This window comes from Dendrobates tinctorius, unplaced genomic scaffold, assembly GCF_039654945.1.
Source record: "Dendrobates tinctorius isolate UK_male_01 unplaced genomic scaffold, ASM3965494v1 ptg000158l, whole genome shotgun sequence".
Classification (NCBI taxonomy): Eukaryota; Metazoa; Chordata; class Amphibia; order Anura; family Dendrobatidae; genus Dendrobates; species Dendrobates tinctorius.
Window position 1 is genome coordinate 22,183,903 of NW_027361825.1, and position 18,466 is coordinate 22,202,368.

Below are 18,466 nucleotides of genomic sequence, written 5' to 3' on the forward strand. Positions count from 1 at the left end.
ATCCTCCCGGGATGGTATTCCCGCTGGAAGAATAGGCCAGGGCAATCGCATCCCTTATCCACCTTGCCAGGGTACTCTTGGATGCTTTGAGTCCCTTTTCCTGGGCCCCTGGAAACACACAAAGAGAGCCTTCCTTTCTACACCCCTTGGTGGTCTCTAGGTATTGAACTAGGTATCTCTTCACTTCTAGGGTGTGAAATTTCTCTTCTCCCCTATTCCTAGGATTTGGGCAGAAGGAAGGACTACTTCTTGGGACCTATGGAAATGGGACCCATGGAAATGCGATGCTACTTTAGATAAGTAGGCTGAGTCAGGCTTTAGGATGACTATCTTCCAGAAATTTTGTGAATAGTGGTACCGCAGATAGAGCCTGAATATCGCTCACCCTACAGGCCGATGTTAGTGCTACCAGTAGAATAGTTTTTAATGATAATATTTTTAGAGGGGTTGACTCAATAGGTTCAAATGGGGAGCCTGTTAGCGCAGACAGCACCAAATTCAGATATCACGATGGTAATCTTTGACTAATTATCGGCCTAGACCTAGCTGCAGCTTTAATGAATCGTGCTATCCACGGGTTACCTGCCACATCATGGTTATATAGGGCGCATAAAGCCGCCAACTATACTTTTAATGTACTGACTGCTAGACCTTGTTCTAGGCCTTTCTGTAAAAATGCGAGAATTTTAGCAACCTGGAACTCTTACCCCGAAGGTGGACAGGAACTTTTTCCAGGTTTTCCCATAAGCTTTTGTCGTTACCGGTTTCCTACTTTTAAGTAGTGTAGTAATTAGGTTCTCCGAAAACCCCTTTCCCTCAACAGTGTCCTTTCAATTTCCATGCTGTTAAATGAAGGTTCACTGCCCGAGGGTGCGATACCGGTCCCTGAGATAGTAAAACTGGGAGATTCGGTAGGATCCAAGGGTCGGTGATCGATAGCATCCTCAGCCAGGAGAACCAAGTTCATTTTGGCCAAAAAGGGGCTATTAACATCATTCTCGTTTTGTCCTCTGACTTTAATTATGACTGCAGGAATGAGAATAATCGGGGGAAAGGCATATGTCAGGTTCTGTGTCCATGGAAACATAAAGGCGTCCAGGGCCTGAGGACTCATAGAATCGTAGAGATGGAAGGGACCTCCTGGGCCATCTGGTCCAACCCCCTGCTCAAAGCAGGATTCGCTAAATCATCCCAGTCAGATGTCTGTCCAGGCTCTGTTTGAAGACTTCCATTGAAGGAGAACTCACCACTTCTCGTGGCAGTTTGTTCCACTCATTGATCACTCTGTCAAAAAGTTTTTTCTAATATCTATTCTGTGTCTCCTCCCATTCAGTTTCATCCCATTGCTTCTAGTCTTTCCTTGTGCAAATGAGAATAAAGTTGATCCTTCTACAATGTGACAGCCCTTTAGATATTTGTAGACAGCTATTAAGTCTCCTCTCAGTCTTCTCTTTTGCAAACTAAACAATCCCAGATCCTGCAACCTTTCCTCATAAGACAGGGTTTGCAGACCGTTCACCATTCTGGTTGCTCTTTTCTGAACTTGCTCCAGTTTGTTGATGTCTTTTTTAAAATGTGGTGCCCAAAACTGGACACAATATTCCAGATGAGGTCTGACCAAAGAGGAGTAAAGGGAAATAGGAATTTAAAAGTTCGGCCTTCTCAACATCCTGTCTTACCATTTCATCATTTTCATCCTGTAAAAATCCTATAGCATCTTTGACTTTTCTTTTACAGCAGAACTCTAGACTCCCCCTGGGGTCTAGAGAACAGAATGCTTCCACTTTTTTGTTTTTGAAGTCAGCGAACAGATTTATTTCTGGAGTTCCCCACATCTTTACAGTCTGCCTAAAAATGGACTACTTTAGAACCCATTCTCCCTGCCGCAATTGAGTGCAGAAAGTCTGCTTTTTGGTTCTCTATCCCCCGAATATGTAATGCGGAGAGGGATAGCAGATTTTCCTCTGCCAGACTGAGGATTTTGGAGGAGGTATCCATTAGGGCTCAGGACCTTGTTTCCCCCTTATGATTTATATAGGCCACCGTCACTTGGTTGTCCGAGAATATGCGGACGTGATGACCCCGTAGCGAAGGTAGGAAGTGTGATAGTGCATAAACTACTGCCCAAAGTTCCTTCTGGTTTGAGGAGGCTTCTAGTTCCTGACCTCCCCATTTCCCCATAGCCACCCTGCTGTCCATGTGTGCTCCCCATCCCATGGGACTGGCATCCGTGGTGATTATGCGTGATATCTTTGTTACCCAGGGGATCCCCTTGGATAGGTTGTCGGTATTTTCCCACCAGGCTAGGGAATGAATAGTTTTTGAATCTAGGGTTATGTGACTCTCTAAGTGACCCTTTAATACGAATTGACTTGCTAATGTATCCCATTGGAGATCCCTTGTATGTAGTTGTGCCCACTGGACTACCGGTAAGCAGGCGGAAAGGGAACCCAGCAGTGACATTGCTTTTCTTAGCGTCATGGAGGGGTTCTGTATTGCTCGCCACTATCTGCGCAATTTTTTCTCTTTTGCAGTTTGGGAGGAGACACTCTTCCTTGTTTGAGTCCAACGTGAGCCCTAGGAACTCCTGCATTTTGCTGGGCTCCAACCTTGATTTTTTTTAGGTTTAGAAGCCAGCCGAGGTTCTGTAGAGTGTCCATCATTTTGTCCCTCTGTTTGCAGTTTTGGTCCGAGTCGCTTGCTATTAAGAAATCGTCCAAGTATGGAATTATTAGGATGTCCTGCTCCCTTAGGTGGGTCATCATCTCTGCTACTAATTTTGTGAATACGGGTGGGGCGATAGATATTCCGAAAGGCAGGGCTCTGTATTGGAATTCCCTTATCTCGTCCTCTATGGAAACTGCTAGTCTGAGGCATTTCCAAGAGTCTTTGTGAATGGGGACGTGATAGATCTCAGCGACGCATACTAATACTGTCATGAAGCAGTTCGCGAACAGGATTTTGATGGTGGATTTGACTGATTCCATTTTGAATTTTTGACGTACTCGTTTAGTTTCCGTAAATTTATAATTGTTCGCTATGTGCCGTCCAGTTTGGACACTAGAAAAAGCGGGGAGTAGAACCCTTTGCCCACCTCCTGCGGGGGAACCTCCTGGAGGACTGCTTTCTTCACTAGACTTAGGACCTCGCATTCTAGAGCTTTTTGCTCTCATGTAGAGGATCTTAGTGGAGTTACCACATATTTTTGAGGTGGGAGAGAAAGTCTATCCTCAGGCCCAACTCGATCAGATTTAATATCCAAGAGCTGTTTGAGATTTTCCTCCAGGCCGGAAGGAAAAGGGTTAATCTTCCCCCTCTCCACCCCGGGCGAACTGTCACTTAAAGGGTTTTTTTGTCCCGTGAAGATCTGCCGAAGAGGAAACCTCTATCCCTCTTTCTCCCCTCATCCCATCTGTTCCCTTGATGGCCTTTTATTAAAAAACTTTTTGTTCTGAAAGGACCGTTTAAACGCCACAGGTCCCAGGTTCGGAAAGCCCTTTTTCTTATCCCCCGCTTTTTGGAAGATATCATCCAGTGTCTCTCCGAATAAGAATTTTCCTTCGCATGGGATTGAGCACAATTTCATTTTAGTTTGTAAGTCCCGTAATGCTCTCCTGGCTGCCGCTTTCCTTGGATGTTAAACGGACTGAGTCAGCCGATAAGTCTGCCAAAAAGGATGCAGCTCCCCTTATCACTGGGATAGATTCTAGAATCTTATCTCTCGGTGTGCACTCCCTCAGTTGTTTCTCGAGTTGATCAACCCATATCATTAGGACTCTGGAGGTACATGTTGCCGCTATGGCCGGTCTAAGGTTTCCTCCTGTTGATTCCCAAGCCCCCTTGAGGAAGGTGTCAGCCTTTTTATCTATGGGGTCCTTAAGAGTACCCATGTCCTCAAAGGGGAGGGCAAACTTTTTCGGGGCCTTGTTCCAAGATGTGTACGCCTCATCATCGAAGGAATATTTCCTCTTAAGGGGATGGACCGTGAAGTTCTTCCTGTCCGGCTTCTTCCATTCTTTTTTGATCAAGCCCTGTACGTTCTCATTTAGCGGAAACACCCTGCGTTTCTTTTGGCCCAGTCCCCCGAACATTATGTCCTGAACCGACCTATCAGGACGAGGGTCCGACACCCCCATGGTAGACCTCACAGCTTTCACTAGCGTGTCTACCTCGTCTAGGGGAAAACGATGACGCCCCCCCTTTCCTTGTCTGAGGACGAGGAGAAGGAGTCCGATGTATCTGAGTTAACTTCCCCAGATGTGGTGGGATCTGATTGGGAACCCACTAAGGTGTCCTTTTTTACTTTATCCCCCTGTTTTAGGGATGCAAGGGCACTCTGAACCTCTGATCTAATTACAGCTCTAAGATGAGAGGCGAAATCCGGGGTTTCCTCGCAGAGCACTTCTTGTATACAAGATTCACAGAGCTTCTTATCCCATGATTCTGGTAAGGCTCTGTTACAAGAGGGGCATTCCCTGTCCTTCCTTTTCCCCTTCTTCTTTCCCTAATAAGCGAAAAGAAGCCTATTAAAATGGTGAACAATCTCGATGACCACTCACCAGATGGACGCTGTTGCAGGTACCGGTTCGGGAGGTGGAATCAGGTCCTGTATAGGATGATCTCCTGACAGCAATTTGCACCTTGCAGCGGATCTGCTCTGCTGCGAGGAGTGACTACTGGATCGGGTGTCTCGCCTGTCCCGGTCCTTCTGCCGGTGGTGCTGCTGCTGCCGCTGCTGCTCCTGCTGCTGGTCGCTATCCTCCATTATGCACAGGACGCTACCAGCCAGGAGCATATTCAGGTTCCCATTTTTGAATTTCTTGGCGTGTGACGTCACTTCCTCCCATGCTGTACCGCGCTCCCGGGGAGCGCAGACTTTGGGACCCGGAAAGCATCATCTATTTCCGGGGCAGCGGCCATCTTGTTACACCTCTGCTAGCCCCCAGCCCCCTATCTGGAGTGACGGCTCCATCCTCCCTCCCGCTCACCCTGCAGACCCATCGTCCCCAGTGGTGGCGGCTTCGGGCACCACACCTGCCGTGACAGGGGCCTCCCCGCTGCCAGTGCCTGGACAGGTCGGCCCCGGATCTTCATTTCAGGTACCACTGAACTGTAGGTCACCCGTCAGGGACAGGAACCCAACTGGGGGGGCAGTGGAGAGGTACCACCCTTTCATCTGTAGGTTCCTGTCCCTGAAGGGCGGATCCCCTCTCTCCGTGGTGCTGTCATGAGTGAGAGAGAAAAACAAATTGTATTAAGAGTTATGCAACAGCTTACATTTTTCACCATTTGCAAGATCTCCACCTGCTGACAGTGAATTATTAAGTTCTTGTAATCAAAGCCTGTATACACTTATCACTCTTTGCAGTAAGAAGAATTATCTCCAGTCCAGACTCCGACATTCAGGCGCTTCTCACTAAATTAGAATATCATCACAAAGATAATTTATTTCAGTTCTTCAATACAAAAAAGTGAAACTCATATTATATAAAGTCATTACAAACAGAGTGATCTATTTCACGTGTTTATTTCTGTTAATGTTGATGATTATGGCTTACAGCCAATGAAAACCCAAAAGTCATTATTAGAATTAACAAAAAACACATACAAAGGCTTCTTAAATGTTTACAAAGGTCCCTTTGTCTGTTTTAGTAGGCTCCACCATCATGGGGAAGACTGCTGACTTGACAGATATCCAGAAGGCAGTCATTGACACACTACACAAGGAGGGTAAGCCACAAAAGTTCATTGCTAAAGAAGCTGGCTGTTCAGAGTGCGGTATCCAACCATATTAACAGAAAGTTCAGTGAAAGGAAAAAGTGTGGTAGAGAAAAGTGCACAAGCAACTGGGATAACCGCAGCCTTGAAAGGATTGTTAAGAAAATGCCATTCAAAAATTTTGGGGAGATTCACAAGGAATGAACTCATGACTAGACTAGGAGCCACTCATGACTAGACATGAGCGATTATCTTCGGCTCCCTCCTTATTCGGCAAGCTATAGCGCGTACCAGAGAAGCTGCAGCGGGAACCCGGATACCTGGAGCGCTCCCGATAATCAGGTGTCCAGGGCTGCAGCTGATGGTCTGATGGTGCAGGTACACTGTGTTTTATTAAGACCAAAGTCAGTGCAGCCGTCTACCATGAAATTTTAGAGCACTTCATGCTTCCATCTGCCGACAAGCTTTTTGGAGATGGAAATGTCATTCTCCAGCAGGACTTGGCACCTGTCCACACTGCCAAAAGTACCAATACCTGGTTTACAAACAGTATCACTGTGCTTGATTGGCCAGCAAACTCGCCTGACCTTAACCCCATAGAGAATCTATGGGGTATTGTCAAGAGGAAGATGAGAGACACCAGACCCAACAATACAGACAAGCTGAAGGCTGCCATCAAAGCAACCTACTGAAGAAACTGTTTGGAGAGATCAGCACAAATAGGGTCTTATCCGATGTGCAGCGAGATAAAAAATGGATTATACTCACCAGATGAAACTATTGTTGTAGCGTGTACCAATATCCGCTGCAGCAGATCCATGGGTCAGCTATTGACCATACTCTAGATAGATGAAGGGGTTAATATGGATATGTTTCATATAGAGAATGGTGGTTTACTCAATGCATTTCAAAGTCCTAATGACTTCTTCATCAGGAAATACCACACAAATACCTATCAAAGCAACCTGGGCTTCCATAACACCTCAGCAGTGCCACAGGCTGATCGCCTCCATGCCACGCTGCAATGATGCAGTAATTGATGCAAAAGGAGCCCTGACCAAGTATTGAGTGTATTTACTGAACATACATTTAAGTAAGCCACCATTTCGGATTTTAAAATCATTTTTTAAGCTGGTGTTATAAAGTTTTCATTGGCTGTAAGCCACAATCATCAACATTAACAGAAATAAACACTTGAAATAGATCACTCTGTTTGTAATGACTTTATATAATATGAGTTTCACTTTTTGTATTGAAGAACTGAAATAAATTAACTTTTCGATAATATTCTAATTTTGTGAGAAGCACCTGTATATGAGGCTGTCGAGTTTGGGTTAGGAGACCCGTGGGCAGTCTGCACATTGCGGTCCGTTAACTATAAACTGTGCATTATACAGTGATTAAGTGATTAAAGGGGATGTCAACTACTTTAAAAAAGTTAGCCTTAATGAATCTATAGATGGTGTAAGAATTAAAAAACAAAAGACTATATTCACCTACTGCATCGGTGACTCACTACAATACAGAATGTGGAGAGGTGGCACCAGTTTGGTAAAATATTTCTTACACTACCCTGGGTCCATTAAGGTTGATTTCTATGCCAGGTCGATACGTTGTGTATTTGGTGCAAATTTTAAGCCCTTGCATCTAATCAGAGGTCCCTAGCATTTCTGCAGCAAAAATTTGCACACATTTTCTGCATTTTTTATGCACTTCTTCGCATAAAAAAAACAAGCAAGAAAAACGCAGTAAAACAATGCCAAGTCAGTGAGTTTAACCTAGAGAAGTAGAATCCTCAATGAAATTAATGTGTAAAATATTAAAAAGAAGTCCAGTTTCAAGATGGATTCTGCTGCCCCCCCCCCCTGCTTCAAGATTCAGATTTCATGTGCTGAATATTCACTCCAAATATTCGACATAGTGAACCCAACCTTAAAGTAATGGACAACCCCCTTAAGCGTAAAACTGTCCTCAATATAGATTTGGTACTAAGGCATTTAACCAAAGAGCACTGACAAATGGATATCGCCACAAGAATTGCAGACCATATGCCCCATTTCAGCGTAGGTCAGAGAAGGGTTCCCCTATTGGGTCCCGCCGTCTATAAGACGAGACGGCCACTTGGCTGTTCATGTTCATACTGACCTGTGGGAGTAGGATACCCAGCAATGCTCCGGCCATGATTGTGTAATTATCCAAGAACCAGATAATGACAGCATTCGTGCAGCCTCTGACGTGGATAAACTCCTGAGCTGCTTGTCTCTGAAGAGGAGAGGGATGACATGGTGTCAAAAGAACATACATGACAGCAGTAATAGTAAAAAAAAGGGAAGAAAAAAACAATTAGTCCAGAGCTAAAAACAAGAGATTGACAATGTGGCCTCAGAAAAATATTGTTATTATACCAAAATCCATTGCACAAAAGAAAAAAAAAGGAAAAAGAAAAAGCTGCAAATGCAATGATAATAAATAGGACCCATGTGATTGACATTGCCCATACAATGTTAGAGTATGAAAGTCTTCCTAGTTAGCATTAAAGAGGTAAAAAAATGCCTTTCATTAATATTGAGAATGAAGACAAGGTCCACCTTCAGGGACATCATTTAAATGCATGCATTTGTGACAAAAAAATATTTTTGGTAATTAAGCTTCATTAAAAATTTTGTACCCTTCGGCCATGTGCACACTATGCAGATTTCCAGCGGATCCGCAGCGGATTTTACCACGCAGAAACGCTGCATATCCGCATTGTGATGTACAGTAGCTTGTTAATCAATAGGAAAAAAAAAAAAAAAGCGCTGTGCAGACGCTGCAGATTTTTCCCCGCGGTTTTCTTGTGGTTCAAAATATGCAGCATGTCACTTCTTTTGTGCGGTTTTCAACGTGCTCCATTCTCCAAATCCGCAGGGGAAAACCGCAAGAAAAAAGGAAGAAATCCGCAGGAAAAATGCAGGTCATTTGACCTGCGGATTTCTTCAATTCTGCGCGGAAAAATCGGCGTGCACTTAGCCTTAGATTTTCACAGGTTCACTGTTTCTCTGCACAGTCAACATTGAAGTTTATTTAGGACCATAAACCACACAGGACTTCAGAGAAAGATGGGTAGAAAGAGTTACAAACTCCCCGCCAAACCGGGCTGCCTGATTGATTCTCCGTCAACTCATCCTAGGCCAGGAAACACGGAGGCTATAGAAGACTCTGCAAAATGTGTATTGAAACCCAATTAAGAAAATTTTATCCCCAATTTAAGTAAAAAAATAACTAAAAATATCCCAAAAAAAAAAAAAAAAAAAAAAAAAGGACAACCCTTAAGATGCAAGACAATAGTATATAAAAGTAAAGCAATGCTCTCATCAAGTACATACGTTTAGCTTCATGGCTTGGTAACCGCACAATGTATTCATCAATACTGTCTGCAAGAAGGAATAAAGTAGTGATTGGGACTTGTACCAAACTGCTGCAATATGCAATGTTGTTAGACAGGATGCCACAGTTTCAGATTTTTGTTTTGTGGAAGTTGAATAAAAGAGCCAGACAGAAAACAATTAAGTTGTATAAACAAGACAAAAAAAGAAAAAGTGCAAAACTAGTCACAGCCCATGGCCCAGGGGTGGCGCTTTTTCTGGAAGCAAGTAGGCAAACTTTTCTGATCACATACTATCCCACGTAGGCTTTGCTTGAGCCATAGAGAGACAAGCAAAAACCAAAAATTAGACATGCTAGTATTGGGTGCCTGCATGCAGATTCATCCCCACCGCAGAATAGTCATTCATACCAGAAAGGTCTGGTCACAGTTATTATATCATTACCTTGTTGGTGATACAACATGTATAAGGCACGCCGCATGCAAGAGGCCCGGGAGCGGAGCAAGAGTGATACTCATTCTTTTCCCAGTCTGTATACTCTGCTGCGCCACAACACTTGAACTAGAAACCAAAGATTTTGTGTCATTAAAATAATCATACATCATCTATGTACCTACTACCCTCTTTTTTTTATCCCCCTTTTCAAAAATAGTGGTATACCTACCCACAGTTATTGCCGCACAGGCCCATTTAATTCAATGGAGCTAAAGGGATTTTACTGTGAACAAAAGTTGATTTTAGTCAATAGATCTTGGAATAATAAAAACTTCCACAATTGGAGGTGTGTAATTAAAATGTTCTTGTGCTGAGATAATCTTATACATGTGCCCCTGCTGTGTGCGGTGTAATGGTCGTGTTTGACCATACAGGAACATACTTATTTCTCCATCCCCTGCCCAGGAGCTGTGGTATGATCACATCATGTTCCTGTACAGTAATACACAGCTATAACACAGTATACAGCAGGGATACATTTATAAGATTATCTCAGCACAGGGACATTTTATTTAAACACATCCAATTGTGGAAATGATTATTATTATTCCAAGATCTGTTGAGTAAAACGCTGCCTAGTTTGTGTTTATCTATATGTATAAAAAAATATATGTTGTATTTATCTGCATGTGCAGTCTTCTCTCCCATGCATGTGACCTTGGAGTTATTTTTTCCCCCCTGTAAAGCTGCAATACCAAACACAACCTCTGAAGATATGTGGCACTGTTTTTGGAGGATACCAGCAATTATCTAATCTTTTATAACCTACTAATACCTATTACTATTTTTTTTTGTATACCTATGTAATTAAATGCGTGACGGAACAGAATTCAGGAAACAGTCACCTGTTTTTGCACAAAGTCCATGATATTTTTGAAGTCGAGGTCATCGTAGTAATTCTGGATTCCCTTCCGAATGTTTTTATTCAGGAAATCCATGGTCTGGTGTAAAAGAAGGACATCATTAACGGATCTGAGGATTGGATGACTGGCAGCAATGGGCAGGTAGTAGGATGGCACAATGGCAAAGAATGATACACACCTGATTTCTAAAGATTAAGCCCATGATCCCCCCAGTCAACTCCAACAGGAGGCAGACCCCCAGAGTATACATGAACTACAAAAAAGAAAAACCGTAAACGTTAAACATACAGGTACAACACGGTCACGAAAACCGGACTGAACGTCGACAACACTCACCACTTGGAGAAGGCACAGGTTATCGCGGAGTGAGGCCAAGACACCGATGAAGGACACAACAAACATGACCACTCCCAGTAGGATGAGGAGGATGGCAGGAGCAAGGAAGGTGCCTTGTAAAGTCTTGTATTTCTGCCTCTCCACCTCTGCATAGATCCCAATAGCCAGGATGACCGCACCTATGAGCTGGCGAGGAAGAGAGAATTACAGAATGGGCAACGTATAGAATACAAAAACAATCTCAAAATCGCCAATAAATATGGTTTAGCTCTCATTGTGATGGAAGTACCGGTCTACGGCTCGTTCCACTACAGTTCCATCACACGATTAGGACAGATGTAGTAAAAGTACACAGTGAAAGATCCCTAGTGATCGAGCGCAAGCAGATATTTATAATCAGTGAGAAATGGATATCAGAAAATGAACGTTGCAAGGCCATAAAAGAAATGGGGGCAAGATGAAACGTTTCCAGCGATTCTTTATCCTCTGTGACACAGACATTTCTCGAGTAGACGCAGCTCACCTTACGCTGCCTGCTTGATGTGAAGGAATGTCACAATACCCTCACATGCCTGGACCTGATGTAAAGAACAAAAATATGTCCCACAACTGAAAAAAGAAGTTTCTCATAATTATCTTCAGATAGTATCACAACAAAGGTGCTCCGAAAACTGGAGGAGGGGGAAGAAAGTCAACAGCGAGAGAAGGAAGGTGGATAGGCAAGATATCCAGTGTCTACATGTCACAGATGGAAAAAAAAAATATTTTTGTCACTCAGCTCCCCTAGGAATCCATGGAGGGCTCTATCTCAACTATTAACTTCCCATCTATGCATTTCAGGACTAGAAATGATGAAATTACAGTAAAGTGTAAAAGGTCCATTTAGAGGCGCCACAAGCATTATTGACTATATAGTGCATTGAAAAAAATATTCATATCCAGTGAACCTTTTCCACATTTTTTCATACTGCACCCATGTATTTTATTGGGATTTTACGTGATGCCAACACAAAAGTAGCAAATATTTGTGGAGTGTAAAGAAAATACAGGGTTCTCTAAATATCTTAAAAATATAAATCTGACTATTGTGACTTGCATTTGTATTCAGCCCCCTGTAGTCTGATACCCCTAAATAAAATTCTAAGTGACAATCACCTCCAGAAGTCACATAATTAGTAAATTGAGTCCACCTGTGTGTACGGTAATTTATTCCCAGCAAAACTACAGCTGATCTGTGGAGGCCTTGGAGGTTTGTGTGAGAACATTAGGATCAAACATCATCATGAAAACCAAGGAACTCACCAGACAGGTAAAGGATGAAGTTATGGAGAAGAGTAAATCAGGGTTAGATTATAAACAAAAAAAAACTGTATACTTCTGTGTTGCATTCGCACTTGGTCCCTGGAGGCTATTACGTAAAGCCCAGTACTGTTAAAAGATAGAAAAAAGCCAGGCTTACCGTAATGAACATCCTAACGTGTTCGGAACACAGGAAACGTTGTTAAGGCGTGGAGCAATCAAAAACAAGAGAAATCCAGCTCAACGAACTTGTGAACAAACTGCTTTCCTTAATCACCAAAAGTGCTCAGCAGAGGGTAAAACAGCATCAGTGATTAAGGGTGCGTAGCCTCCTGAAACGCGTCGATGTCGCATATCATGTAGCTGTCAACGCTGAAGCTGTTTTACTCTCTGAGCACTTTTGGTGAATAAAGAAAGAAGTGGGCCCTGTTGGAGATTTTGCATTGGGGCGCACAAGCTTACTACTCAATCGGCACGTTTACATGGGCGATGTCTACACAAAGCATCTCCAATATGGCAGGTATTGTGGGGTGCTCCCGATATGCAGCGGGTAGTGTCCAAGGAAAAATAACTAGTAAACCAATGAAAGGCTAATTATTGTCCAAGGATCACTGATGCATATGAGGTAGAATGGAGGCATCTGGTCCCATCCCACAGAAGAGCGACTGCAGCACAAATTGCTTAAGACGTTACTGCTAAGGCCACATTCACACATACGCAGTAAATTTAACAATTTCTGAGAAACAGAGCATTGTTTCTAAGGAGTCATCCTAGTTGTATCTCTTTTTCCCCCCCTTTAACTGAAGAAATATTTGCTCACAAGCCAAGAAAAAGACCCCTGGAAGTGTTTTTTTTCCTTTAATTCAGATTATATTCAAATTGATTACTAAGCAGTGGATTCATTAGACACAGAAGCATTTCAATTTGAATCCACGTTTCATGGATTCCCATTGAATTGTATGGCCAAGTGTTCCGGATAGATCAAAATAGGACTAGTTCTCCTTCTGACCTTAGGCCACTGGATCATCAGATCACTGGATCCAGCCCACTGGACATCAGAACTAGATCATTGAAGCAGGAGGCCTTGTCTCATTAATAAGATTTTCTTTTCCATCATGTGGACGGCCGGGAATAATATGGCACCAGGGTGGCAAGAACATGAGCTGGTGAGGGCAGTGTGATGGGGCAACGTTCTGCTGGAAACCTCATACCCTGGCATCATGTAAATGTGACATTTGTCACCTATGCAACGCTATACAGACCAAGTGCCCCCTTTATGGTTGAGGTATTCCCCAAGTGCAGTGCCTTGTTCAGCAGGAGAATGGTTGGTAAGGATTGGTCTCAGGAACAGAAGAAAGATCAAGCGGATGACTTGTCTCCATGTTCCCCAGATCTCAGTCCGATTGATCATCTCTGGGATAAGCTGGAAACACAAGTCTGATCCATGGAAGCCGCAACAAACAGAACGTATAGAATCTGCCGCTAACGAACTGGTGCCGATATTACAGGACACATTTAGCTAGGTGTATCTATAGAAAGGGTACTTCGGCTGCCATTACTGTGTGTCACCCCTCATCTATAATGCATAAAAACCCTTGCCAAGGGCCACTGCTGGAGATTTAATTTGTACCACTTGATAAATCCCCTTATAGACAGCACTTACCATATATACAGTAACACAAAAATAATGTGCTGCTAGAATATACAGACATTGAAAAGTAAGACAGCACCATACGATGCCGCAAGTTTTCTGTTCCTGACCATTTTCCAATAGACGTGTCATTAAGTTAAAAGACCGTCACTGATAACATGGCACTCCCTGCTGGAGCAGGAACTGATAAAGGGCTTAGAAGAAAATAGAACAATAAACAGCAATTAAAGGTACATGTCCACAAGTTAGCAAGCAGTTATCAATTTGCCAATATCCCCATCTTGATACTTTTAATGTATATTGTTAAAGTGTAAAGGGCCCGTTACACATAGCGATATCACTAGCAATATCGCTGTAAAGTCACCGATTTTGTGACGTAGCAGCGATATTGCTAGCGATATCGCTACTTGTGATACTTACCTCCGACCGGCTCCCCCGCTGCTCATCGCTGGTCGCGTGAGAACATCCTCGACCATTTCTCGTCGGGCGCTTCCTGCTGGCGCCGACGAGCGACGCGTGGACGCGGGCGTGAGGACGTCAGGATCGCCGCGTCTGACAGGTAAGTAGCGACCGCCGACCCCTGCTATGTCGCTGGTGAGATCTGCCTGTGTGGCAGCTCACTAGCGACCACTTAGCGATGCACCAGCGATCCATATCGTTGTCGGGATCGCTGGTGTATCGCTAAGTGTAACTGTACCCTAAGGGGGCATTTATGCAGATCAACCGCCTACTAGTGATGTGTCGGTCGCGAACGATCCGACACAAAGAGCCGGCTCCCCGCGGTGAATGATGGGAGCCGGCACCCCAGTGAGAGCCACTAAAATCCTTGAATGGCTCTCACTGGGCCTAAAATCCCGGTGTTCGGCAGATGTAAGTCCGCCCACCGGAACAAAACCCAGCCCACTAAGCAATATAATTGGTTCCTAGCGAGTGGGCGGGGTTTATGTGGTAGGTGGGCGGAGTTTAGGACGCCATAACACATATACAATAGGGATCCATTTAGGATCCAAAAGGAGTCGAAAAAGAGCCGGCTCTTTTTGGTGATCGGAGCCGTGAGAGCTGGATCACCAAAAAGAGCTGGACTGCCCATCACTACCGCCGACCGGTAAAGCAGGTGGAGGCAGCAATGGGCGGGGAATAGAGCTGGAGTGACAGAAGCTTCGGATGGAAAAATATCTCTTCAGCCTCATTTGCATATCAATTCAAAGGCTGATTGCTCAGCAACAGAGGAATGGACTGTCTAGGTAAAAAGGTATTGTTGCATTTGTCTTTGAAAGAGGTACATGCACATATAAATAGTTTGGGTGTGAAATCCTGCTGACAGATTCTCTTTAAGGGGGCATTGATAAGTGGTCAATTATCATGAAAATGTATTTCCCCTGATTATGAGCCAATGGAACAGGCTGCCGGTCACCCAAAGAATGAGCTGGCCTAAGGTCGCAGTCACACAGCTGTATAAATCGGCCATAGATTGAAATGCAAGGCTTGGACTGGCTGGCGGCTCTCCCGAGAGTGCCAGCTACATAAAAATACACGAAGCGGTCACACTCGTGTCAGAAGAGCCGCCGGCCAGTTTCAGCATTGAGTTCCGATCTACGGCCGTCTGGCTCTTCCCTAAAAATCATAGTTCTCAACAGCACATGACCCTGTGTAAACATGCTACCAAGAGCAATGACAGTTTATGGACACTGAACAATGTATTATCGATTGTTCTACGTGCATTGGAAGTGCGGTTGACCAGTCTAAGCAAGCTATGACTGCAGGTATAATGTGGCGCCCCTGAGGCTCAGTCGCCACAGAGGTACCGCACCTTCTCATAAGGTGTGGTGCCCCACCATGCAGGTAGGGTGGGAACTCCTTTCCACACTCGCACCCCACACACAACAGGGTAGTTCTGCACAACCACATTGCAGCTCAGTGCTTAGAGAGTAGCAGAGCACCTTTGGTGGTTCCCTGCTTGGAACACTGGATGTGCTGGGAGGTGGGTGGAGTTAAGATACATAAAAGAGTGGGAAAGTGTAGGATGACAGGTCAGTCTGATAGAAGGTCAGTCACGTAGGAAGTCACTCAGACAGGATTGAGGATCCCTGGAAGAAGGGATGGAGGAAGGAGTGCTGCAGCTGCCTCAGTGATCTGAGCCAGCTTGCACAGAAAAGGAAAAGAAGGAGAAAGACGTAGAACTGAAACCTAAGCTTCCATAACAAAGAAAGACAAGTACGGAACGAAGGAGTAGAGAGAACAGAGAGGACGTGGGTTGAAGAGGAACCCTGCCTATAGGCACTCAGCACAAGGCCGGGGCCCGGTCCCCGAGGTTGTATGGACACTTATGGTTCTGCAGCAGACACCGGTGGAGTAGTTGGCTGTAAATGCACTACTCCCATCTGAGACTTGGGGCACAGCAGCAATTGGATAGAGAGCTGGGACTCAGGAGAAGGGAGTCCCCGAGGCAGGCTACGGCTGTCTGTCGTACAGGTGGAGTTCTTGGGAACATCTGTCAGGAGGAACTCCAGCGTACCACGGTACTGGAGATCTTCACACTTAAAGGCGTTACAGAGGAGACGTTCAGGAAAGGCACATCAGTTGGCGGAGTGTGGAGGGGAGCTTTCCATCTTGCCTGGGAGTTGGCTGGGTCCCTGACCCGGAGGACACGGCACAGAAGCGGGCACTACTGACTGTGGGTAAAGCTTTGGAACTACATGCCCTGGTGTCCTCCATTCCTTCCTGCGTCCATCTGCCTGACACTGCTACATCCCCCTGCGCCGGACACTACACTACCTAAGTGTCCCCACATCTACACTGTCCTGGGACACAGCCCTGCCTGTGGAGGGCTATACCATCATTGCTGCACCACACCATCTGACCCGGAGGATCTGCATGCAGCGTCGGCTTAACATCTGCATTGCTGAGCACCACAGGTGGCATCACGAATTATTCCATTCCATTAACTACATTCCCCCATTACTTGGGCGCCCAGGGCCACGGACCAGGTCACCGCTGCTGTGACACATTCCCCTGACACCGGCCCGGTACAGAGTACCCCAAGGCCCTGGGAGGGCAACCCATATAATATAGCTGATTAGCGGTTATTTAATGCCGAAAGTCAGCAACCGTAAGACCAACTCTACCCAAAAGAAGACTGTAGTATTTTACACAGTCTAATCTTTGTGCAGACCCTAAAGACACTTTAGAAAACTGGTGGCTGAATAGTGGTTTAATCTGATGGGTCGCCCGACAATTATCTCATCCCACTCACCCAAACACAGGCGCACACGCCTGGTCATGCATGCCAGTACTCTCTATGAGTGAGTGGCTGCCAGACCTCTCTGGAGGTGGTTCATCTCACCAAGAGTAAAAGAATCAGCAGTCCGAAGTGAGACATGTTGGATCCTTATATCCTATATCTTCCATACACACTGTCTGCCATCTGGGCTTATATTGTCGGGTTTAGCTGACGTTAGCCTTCCAACTCCATATACATTGGACTTAGTGCACAGCTTGTTTGTGGGCCCTTCCGTTCATGACACATGACCACTGGTTCAAACTCAGCTGGGTCCAAAAGGCACAAAAAGGTATATGCGGAAGAGGTAGTGCACATATGCAATTGGTATTCCATACTTCCCCGTATGACTGCTAAGCTCAGAGCAGTCCCCATAGATAACGAATAAAGTGGTGGTCGGGCATACTCACAGCCGCTTCAATCGTATGGGGATAAAAGTACCTTGCTCTAGAGGTTTGTCAGCACCTCAACCAATCTAAAAGGTTATCGCCTATCCGGAAACAGATTCTCTCCATGAGACGACAACTTTAAATTCCACACGAACGTGTTTGGTTGGAACACGGTGAAAGATCGAAAGATTGGCGATAGGATTTAAAGTGAAGCTTGAGGTGCTAAAACGCGAGGAAAGATTCATCTCAACTCGGTCACAATTATCTGAGATTTTCAGCAGGTGAAGGTCTCTTTTCTTGGACCATCATCAGATCAAAGAATGAATGTGTGGCGCCCTTGAGTGTCCAGTCGCCACAGGGATACTGCACCTCACCCAGAGGTGTGGTATCCCACGACCAGGTAAGATGGAGGCACCCGACCACATTCCACATCCCACACACGTAGCATAGCAGAGCAACCTTTATGGCCCCTGCTTGGAACACGAAGGGTATTGGGAGGTGGGCGGAGCGTAGTTGGAGAGAGAGAGAATTGTAGGATGTGAGCCGAGTTCCCTCAGAGGGAGGGAAGGAGGAGGACATGTCTGGAGCAGCTCCTGGTAGTAGAAGCTGCTGGACAGACTGTCTTGGACAGAAAGCTCCCTGAAGGGAATGTGGTTCTTCCAGAGGCACGGGTAAAACGTGCACCCCGTGAGCCTTGTTCCACGCTGACCGACGTCAGGTGGAGGAAGGAGCCAGGTCGCAAAAGGGTCTCAGCCCCTAGCCTAGCGGAGCGTACATGAAACTCAACCAGCAAGCTGACAGTTGTGGTCACTTTATGGGCCAGAGCATCTTACCACAGTTACTCTCACCAGAAAGGCAGCTATATAGGATCAAAGAAGCGGATTGTACCCATTGTCTGACAGGATTCGCAGCTGCTGGCCTGGGACACTGACTGTGAAGTGCTGGAAAGGAGGGAAAGTGGAAAGCAGCATTGTGGAGACGGCCAGGGAAGGTACATACTGACAGGGAGTGCTGGAAGGGTGTACTTCATTTTACCTGTAAGTTGGCTGGACCCCTCACCTGGAGGACACAGC

The 18,466-nt window shown here is 45.2% G+C and overlaps 1 protein-coding gene across 1 annotated transcript in view; it reads right to left on the reverse strand.

Annotated features, from left to right (window-relative positions):
* The window catches only part of TSPAN15 (tetraspanin 15), a 28,237-nt gene that overhangs the window by 4,702 nt on the left and 5,069 nt on the right, over positions 1-18,466 (reverse strand). The window contains exons 2-7 of the mRNA XM_073549097.1: positions 10,778-10,963; positions 10,620-10,694; positions 10,424-10,519; positions 9,528-9,644; positions 9,084-9,131; positions 7,864-7,980 (exon numbers count right to left, since the gene is read on the reverse strand). Of these exons, the coding sequence (XP_073405198.1) occupies positions 7,864-7,980; positions 9,084-9,131; positions 9,528-9,644; positions 10,424-10,519; positions 10,620-10,694; positions 10,778-10,963 (639 nt within the window). The remainder of the gene's footprint in view (positions 1-7,863; positions 7,981-9,083; positions 9,132-9,527; positions 9,645-10,423; positions 10,520-10,619; positions 10,695-10,777; positions 10,964-18,466) is intronic.